An 8,327-nucleotide genomic window follows, 5' to 3' on the forward strand; every position below is an offset into this window, starting at 1 on the left:
GAGCTCAACCACCAGAGATTAAGGGAGAAATATTAGGGCTGCGGAGCTCGCTCCTGTCCTCTCCCCAGCGCTGCAATGAGCAGGAGCTCCCGTCTTTGAAACAAAGGTATTTGTTTGCAGTAGGGTGTTTGCTTGAGAAAGGGACGGATTTAGGTGCCTAACCGAAGTCTTTGCCCTTTAGTGTCCCGCGGGGCTTTCTTATCTCTGTACTCGAGGATGAATGATTCCTATCACTTTTGCTGCTACCTGGAAGTTTGCACAGGATCAGGAGGGTTTCTGAAGCACCGCTATATCCGCTGCTGCAGCAACAGCTTCATGGGAAAGCAGCCTGATGTGGGGCTCTTGTTTAGAGAACAGCACCCTGAGCACCAGGGCAGCTCTCCATATTCAAAATCCAGGGAATGGGGAGATGTAGAACAAAAGCCAAGACGGGAGAAAAGCTGCCAGGGAAGCGGTGTCCCTGTTTTCTCGCCTGTTGGTCGATTCCTTACCAAATTACACCGGCGCAGCTGTTCATTTGACTCCATTGTAAAACTACCTTTGCTTTCCATGGAAATGCATACTGTATTCTTTAGTCTTCCTGGGGTATTTGAGTTGTTAGCCTGTTTAGAAAAAGGGTTCCAATAAAGATTCAGATGGTATCTGGTTCTCATCACAGCCCCGTTTCTCATGTTCCTTTTGGATGCGGCTGGGTGCGGCAGGATATTTTGGGTTCTTTCAGCTGCTCGGTGGGGCAGGACATGTGCCTGCACTCTCAGCTGCTGAGAACTGGGTCCTCAGGGCACGGACTGGAGCAAAAACAGTTGTTCAGGTTCCTGCCAGCTCTCCTTTCCTCGCTGGGCTGGGCTTTTGCTGCCCTTTGCTGTGGGATTTGGGTCACCCCCAGTTCAGCCAACGCTAGCGCAAGCCAGAAACACAGCTGTCGTGCCAGGGGGGTCAGGGTTTGGGGGCTCCACAGGGATGATGCCCCTCACCTGGGGACGCTCCTCGGGACCAGCCGTGAGTGCTGGTTGTGGCATTGGGCTGAGCCCCGATGGCAGCTCAGTTGTGCACCCAGGAAGGCTCCGGCCATGGGACAGAGACAACAGGGACATGGGGCAGTGTCCCCACGTCCCTCAGCAGATGGGTGGCCGTGCCGCACTCCCCAGAGCTGACGTGGCGCCGCTGGCAGCCGTGGGGCTGGCTGGGCGGTGGGAGGCGACTGGGAGGTTTGGAGTGACAACAGGAGCTAAATCGGGATGGCCCCGGAGAGGGACGTGTGACTAATCGGGATAAACAAGGCGACAAGGCGAATTCCTGGCCGGGGAGGGAGGATGGCCCGGAGCTACTGGGGAAATGCGGGACTGAGGAAGTGGGGAGGCTCCTGGGAATGCAGCAGGGATGGTGGTGGCCATGGGGCTGCACCAAACCTCCCCAAGGCTCAGCCCCTCTTTCCATGGGCTGGTGTCACCCCCAGGACACCTGTGTCACCCCGATGGGGGGGAGCCCTCAGCCAGGCAGGACAAAGGGACAGAGAAAGGCGCTTTGGCCTCTGCTGGCAGCTGCCTCCCTGCTCCTCCCAGGCCTATCCAGGGCGTCCCCTTCGGTCCCCAGGGAGCCCCCGCCATGCCTGGCCATGCCCCCACGCACGCAGCGGTGCCGGAGCCGAGGGATGAGCAGGGGAAGCGGCCGCTCCCTACGCCAGCCAAGGCAGCTCCCTCCCCAGCGGTGCCGCGCCGGCGCAGCGTGATTAATGCCGTCAGAGTGACCAGCAGCTGAACCGCCGCGCGGCCTGCAGCGCGTTGCGGCCTCCCCACTGCAATTAGCGCCGTCGAGTCCATTAGAAAAATTGCAGGAGCGGGAGGCAGAGCCGGGGAGAGGACGCGGCGTGAGGAAGCGGTCCAGCACCTGGCACTGCGCATCCCTTGTGCATCGCCCACCCACCCACCCCAGCCGTGCCAGGACCCCCTGCAAGGACACCACCAGGTACCCCCACTCGCACCACCGGGCACCCCGCTCACGCCGCCGCCACCGCACCCCTTCCCCCTGCACGCTGCCCTGTAATTAGCTCTGCCACCACCGCGCGGGCTGTGATTAGCGCCTCGCCCTGCTGCGGCAGGGCCGGGCACGCGGCGAGGAGGAGGAGGGCGAGGGGGCGAGGACCCTGCCTGGCTGGGCTCTGTGGGGTCCCGCTCTCCCCAGGCAGTTTGGGAGCATTGCTCCAGGCCCAGCCCCGGGCATCAGCCTGCAAATCCCAACTGGCTTCGTCCCCTCGTGTGCCATGCTGGGGGGTGGCGGTGATGCATTTCCCAGCACAGGGGGCTGCTCAGTGGCATGGGGACACGTGGCCATACAGTGCGGGGGCCGGACCCACCGGGGGGGTATTTTTAATGGGTGACATTGGGGCGAAAGCGATGAGCTGCGGGGTTATTTTTAGGCAGGGGCCGGGGCAGCTGCTGAAAACGCCATGGCCCCGTGGCTGCAGGGATCCTCGGGCCAGCAGGAGAGGTCAGCTGCCGCAGCCCAGATTCTCCACGGCTGTTTCATCCTCTCCAAAATACTCGGCTGACAGGGCAGGAATTGCAAAACACAGCCTCCCCCCCTCCCAAAGCCGTATAAATAGCGCTCGCCCGGCGGCTGGAAGGTTACAGAAGTTTCTCGGCTCCGAGCTCAAGCATTTATTGCGGCTCTCACCCGGGAGCGGCGGGGAAGCCGCACCGTGATTGTAGGAGAGAGAGGGGAGAGATAAGCTTTTAATCTTGGGATATTCGTGTTTGTTTGGTTGTTTTTTTTCTTCCCTGGCCGAGAAGTTTTATTTTCCACCGCCCGATCCCTGGGACTGAAGCCAACCAGGAAGCTTTTTTTTTTTTTTTCTTTTGGTCCAGAGATCTCCTCCGTCCTTCCTGCACTTGCTTTTCGAGCGCCGAATGGTTCAGCCCTGAATCGGGGTTCCTCCGTCGCCCTCCGCCTGGTACCGGGGAAGGAGCAGCCCCCACCGCGCCCACCCCAGCCCCCTCCCGTGTGGATGCGCCTGCCCCGGGCCGGGCTCCCCGGGGAATTTTACAGCCAGGAGCGGCCCCACTGAGGCTCCGTGAGCCCCGAGCCGCCGGAGCGGCGAGCCATGGCCGACAGCCAGCTGCCCTTCTCCTGCCATTACCCCGGCAGGCGAAGCGTCCGCGACCCTTTCCGGGAGCCCGGCTTGACCTCGCGCCTCCTGGACGATGATTTCGGCATGTCGCCCTTCCCCGGGGACCTGACGGCGGACTGGCCCGACTGGGCTCGGCCCCGGCTCACCACCACCTGGCCGGGCCCGCTGCGCGCCGGCATGGCCCGCGCCTCCGCCATGGCCCCCGGCTACGGTGCCCGCTTCGGGGGCTACCCCGAGAGCCGCAGCCCCGTGCCCGCCTCCCGCGAGCCCTGGAAGGTGTGCGTCAACGTGCACAGCTTCAAACCCGAGGAGCTGACGGTCAAAACCAAGGACGGCTACGTGGAGGTGTCAGGTGAGAGCCAAAGTGCGGGGACGAGGAGGAGGAGGAGGAGGATGGGGCATGAAGGTTCTGCCCTGCCTGCGGCCACCCCACGGGCTTGGCACAGAAGGGGTTGGGGATGTGGTGGGGGACCCTGCTCAGGAGCCGCGGTGGCACGCTTGCTGCCCAAATGGGAAGGAAAGGCCTCCTTTGGGGTAAATCTCCCTGATTTTAGTCCCAGCTGGCACCCAGCAGCGAGCTGCCGAGAGAGGCCCCAGCTTGTCTGGGTTAATTATAGCCGTGTGAGGCCAGAGCAGAGGGAGAGAGGGAGATTCCCTTTAAAGGGGCCGAGAGCGAGGCAGCCAGAAGCACCTCCCTAAAAACCCAGCCACGACGCCCCAACACGTCGCCCCCAGCCCCGAGCATCCCCCGGGCCGATGTCCCACACCTCCTGGGGCTGCCACAGCGCAGTATTTGCCCTGGGGGCTGATTTGGGGTGTGGGGGGACACTGTGGGTTGGGGGGGCCCGAGCAGCCTCGGAGCTCCAGCCCCATCTGGGGGGTCCTCATGCAGCACCTGGCAGCTGGCAGAGGATGGGGGCGAGGGGATGGGGCCCCTCCAAAGATTTTATCACGTCTGGGGGCTCCTTCAGCTCCATCTCTTGGCAGCAAGCAGGACCCAGGCCTTCATGGGAAACGAAGGTGTTTGGCAGGGGAAAACACCCCCTCCTCCTCTACTTCCTCCTCCTCAGAGCAGTGCAGCCCCAGAGGCCGGGCACTTGCTGCTGCCTCAAGCTGCTGGCATCTCCCTTCACTTTTTTTTTAACAAACACTTCATTGTGACGATCGCTCCCATTTTAAGCTCAAGGCCTGGCTGGGTCTGGCGTCTCCCTCCCCACGTGGAAGCCTCTGTGCTGGGGAAGGGAAAACCTCTCCTTTGGAAACTTTCCTGGGTTTGGTTTTGTTTTGCTTGTTGGGTTAACCAAAGGAGCCCTGTGGGGTGGTGACACTGCCTTTGTCCTTCCCCCCAGGCAAACACGAGGAGCAGCAGGTGGAAGGAGGCATCGTCTCCAAGAACTTCACCAAGAAAATCCAGTAGGTATCACCCGGCCCCAGGGCATCCTCCTACGCCCTCTACAAGCACAACCCCATCCCCGTGACATGGGATGGCCATAAGCACTGCTGTCTCCACCCCAAAATCCACCCTGACACAAGAGCGGGCAGGCACAGAGTAGCGCCCGCGGTGCTTTTCGGTCCCCTCCCTGCATTTTGGACCCCAGCAGGAGAGGGGTGCACGGTGCCAGCACATCCTGCGGGGCCGCGATGCGCTGATCCCATCACCAGCCCCAAAATACACCCATTCATCAGCGCGCGGCCGCGTGCGTACCCGAGTACACATCCGAGTGATGTCAGGCAGATCTCTATCGCCTTGACTCACTCGGCTAAGAGCAGCGGGGAAGGGGAGCCAGCGCCAGGTGCAAACCGCAAGGCAGCGGCGGGGGCTTTTTGCCGCTCGGCTTCCCCAAAATATTCCTGGGAAAAGGCTGCATGCGCGGGGCGGCCGCGCTGGGCGAGAGGCAGGCGCTGAGGCTCCTTTTACGGGCAAGGCACCGGGCACGGGGCTGATTTACTCGTGCTCGGCAGAAGCCGGCGCAGGCGGCGGTGACGTCCTGTCAAACACATCTGCCGTGGAGATTAAACAGAGCGCCCGGCGGGTGGCGAGGCGGCCAAGAGACCGCTCTAAATATCCCCGGCGCGTTCCTGGGAGCTCCGGGAACAACGGGGGGATTCGGGGAGCGCCGCGGGGGCTGCTGACCCTGCCCATATGGGCATTCCCAGCAGGGGTGCTGCGAGCCACACAGCCTCCCCAACTCCCAAACCCATTTGTCTGTCTGTCCCCGTTCCAGGCTGCCCTATGAGGTGGATCCCATCACCGTCTTCGCCTCCTTGTCGCCGGAGGGGCTGCTGATCATCGAGGCGCCCCAGATCCCCCCGTACCAGCAGTACGGCGAGGGCAGCTGCGGCAGCGACATCCCCGTGGACAGCCCGGAGGCCACCTGCGCCTGATGGCCCCCCGCACCCCAGCAGCCTCCTCTCTGCTCCCCGCTCCCCCCTGACCCCGCTCCCTGGTCCCCGGCGGGGTGGCCCCGGGGCACAACCTCTCCTGCTCGTGGGGACGGCAGCACCCGCCACCCCCGGGACCAGCTGCCACGGCCGCCAGGCCACTGTCACCGCAGTTTTGCAGCGGTCTGATGCTCCGGTAGAGGGTTTTGTGTCCGTCAGACCGGGCAGAACGGGTGTCCTCGGTACAGTCCTGTTGGTTTTTTTTTTGCTGTAAGGTGAGCGGGCGGGATGTTTGTAACGATAGCGAAAAAGTGCCCTTTCCTCCTCTTAAATTGAAGTGGAATCCTGTGGTCCTGTGTCGTCTTCTTCTTCTCTGTTTTTGGTGTTTTTTTTTTTTTTGAACTCCACAAACGGCCCCTCGCCAGCCTGAAGGCACGCGTCCGGCAGCAAGGGCCGATGGCACAGCCCTGTCCCCCCGACAGCCAAACCCCCACCGGACCTGCTGAGAAACGTAAACTGTCTGCATGTTTGAACATTTTTTTTTTCTTTTTCCAAAGAGAACTTGTGCTTTTACTTTTCAGACTTGAGGAATAAAGATGAGTTGATGTTCTTAGCCTCTGCTGGTCTTGGCTGAGCTGAAGGGCTGGGAGGCGAGGGCAGGGGCGGATGGGGATGCTCGTGGGCATTTCTGTACCCTCTGGATGGGCTGCACGCCTTTCTTCCTACTTGGAGATGCTAAACCAGCCTCTCAGCTGGGAAATCGGGGTTTGTCCCCACATCCTCCCCACTCACACATCCCCCAGCAAGCTCCTGGCCGCAGCTCAGCCCTGCAACCCAATGCCCAGGGCACGGCAAAGCAGCGGTGCCAATGGGCGCCTGGAGCAGGCACCTGGTTTTCCATGGCGCCAGGAGGGCCTTGGAGTTAAAAATACAGCTCACATGCTGCACCCGGGCTCGTTCGGGGCTTGGTTACCAACAACAGCCCCGCCATGTGCTGTAAACCCTGGCCCTGGCATTCCCCCGAGCACGGCAGCCTTGCTCGCACAGGGGCTGGGGGGGATGAGCTGCAGCTGAGCCCCGTCCACCCCTGGGTATTTGGGGAGGGCTCCAGGCCTGGGGCATGGAGAGCCCAGGTTTGGCCTTTTGGGAGCTGGAGTAGAGGTAGGAGCTGCTGGGTGGGTGTTGGTGAAATGGGAGCATGTGATTCAGCCTCTAAAACCCAGCAAATGTCCCCAAACTGCCCTGGGGGGTGGTGAGGGATTGCCCAGCTGGGTTCCATTTGCGGCGTTCCCTCCTGCTCATCTGCAGCTGGGGGAAAGTGGTTTATTTCTTTATTCACCTTCTGGTCTATTTGGTTCTGTTTCCCGAGGAACTCCTTAATAACATCTTAGAAACAATGCTGTGAAGTGGACCAGTGGTAATTCCTTACCAGCTGAGGCTGCATCGGCAACAAAGCCCCCTAACAGGGGCAACTTGCCAGGGCCTCTTTGGTGAGCACCCCCTCGAGCTGCTGGATCTTCCGGGAACCCCACGCCAACAAAATGGGTGCAGATCAACACTTTTTCTTTCTTCTTCTTCTTTTTTATTTATTTATTTATTTAAGTGCTGCCTGATCGCTGCAGCGAGGGAGGCTTTAAAAATAAATACTGCTCCGAGTGCTTCAGCAGGTGGAGGAACAGGTTTGGAAACGCTGCGGCGTGATTCCAGCAGCTCGGCCCCGTGCCCGGGGCTGTCTGTCTGTCCTCAGCCCCTGGGTGAGCTGAGGCTGTGAAACCGTCAGCCCCATAACAAAACACTGCGATAGCCACTCCAATTACATTATGTTTTTATGGCCTCGTTGCAATTAGGCTGCATTTTATGGTGTCACGGCGTATTATTGTGGCTTAATACCCGCTCCGGCGTGGGGCCTCCCATGCAGGGAGCACCGAGGGGTGTCCCACGTTTCCTCCCCCCCCCGGGGATGAGGCGAGCTCCTTGCGTGTCCCCGAGGATTCGTTTCCCAAAAATGGAAGCAAAAAGCTGAACTGATCGCTTTTGGCTGGCAGCACATGGGGCAGGGTGAGCAGCACACAGGCAGCTCCGGGGAGGGCTGGAGGCACCAGGCATCCTCGGAGGCCCCCTGTCATCCTGTGGCTGAGGGGGATCTGTGCCCCTCGTCCCCCCCTGGCTCCCCCCCTGCCCTGCTCAAGTCTCTGCAGGGCTCGATGCAGCTCCTTGGGCGTTTTTTCCTTCCCAGAGCATCCCTCAGCGTGCTTCCGGCTGGCTCTCACACAAACCCAGGCTCACTCAGCGTGAATCCGTTCCTTTTCTCCCCAGAGACCATCCCATGATGGTTCTGGTTTTCCTCTGCCGAAGTCCACATCATTTTTAGAGGTGCTTTTGTCACACGATGGTCACTGGGACAGAGAAGCAAAAATGCCTATTTTTCCCATAATAAAAATGAACCCGATGCCATAGAAATAACACAACCAGGTGCCTTTCCATGCCTTAAATCAGAGGCTGAGCACTTCAGCAGAAGCTCCCAGCCTGTGCTACCACGCTGCGGAGCATCACCAGCCCCTTCCAGGGACCCCTGCTTCCTCCCCCAGCAAATAATGTGCTGTACCCATGGGGGAGGACTTCTGGAAACACCACAGATAACTAAGGGCCATCCTGCCATTTGGTGTAGCAGACAGATGCTCTGCAGCACCCCCCCCTCCCCCCCCCCGAAGGAGCCCAATTCCCTCTCCCTTTTCCTCTTTCATCTTGCAACAAAAAGCCCCCTGTCCAAGGCAGCCTTGGAGATCTCTCCTTATTAAGCAATCTCCTTGAAACACAT

The 8,327-nt window shown here is 60.4% G+C and overlaps 1 protein-coding gene across 2 annotated transcripts; it reads left to right on the plus strand.

Moving 5' to 3' along the window:
• The first annotated feature begins 1,707 nt into the window (after positions 1–1,707).
• Positions 1,708–6,124, plus strand: HSPB8 (heat shock protein family B (small) member 8). 2 transcript variants are annotated; one of them, XM_032199357.1, is made up of 4 exons: positions 1,708–1,965; positions 2,865–3,479; positions 4,477–4,540; positions 5,353–6,124. In XM_032199357.1, exons 2-4 carry the CDS (start codon positions 3,101–3,103, stop codon positions 5,510–5,512), a joined length of 603 nt encoding a protein of 200 aa, XP_032055248.1. In that variant the 5' UTR covers positions 1,708–1,965; positions 2,865–3,100; the 3' UTR covers positions 5,513–6,124. The 2 variants fall into 2 exon arrangements, with proteins under 2 accessions (XP_032055248.1, XP_032055249.1); XM_032199358.1 differs by lacking the exon at positions 1,708–1,965 and having other exon boundaries at positions 2,557–3,479.
• The last annotated feature ends 2,203 nt before the right edge of the window (positions 6,125–8,327 follow it).

The sequence above is a fragment of the Aythya fuligula genome, chromosome 17, assembly GCF_009819795.1.
Source record: "Aythya fuligula isolate bAytFul2 chromosome 17, bAytFul2.pri, whole genome shotgun sequence".
Taxonomy (NCBI): domain Eukaryota; kingdom Metazoa; phylum Chordata; class Aves; order Anseriformes; family Anatidae; genus Aythya; species Aythya fuligula.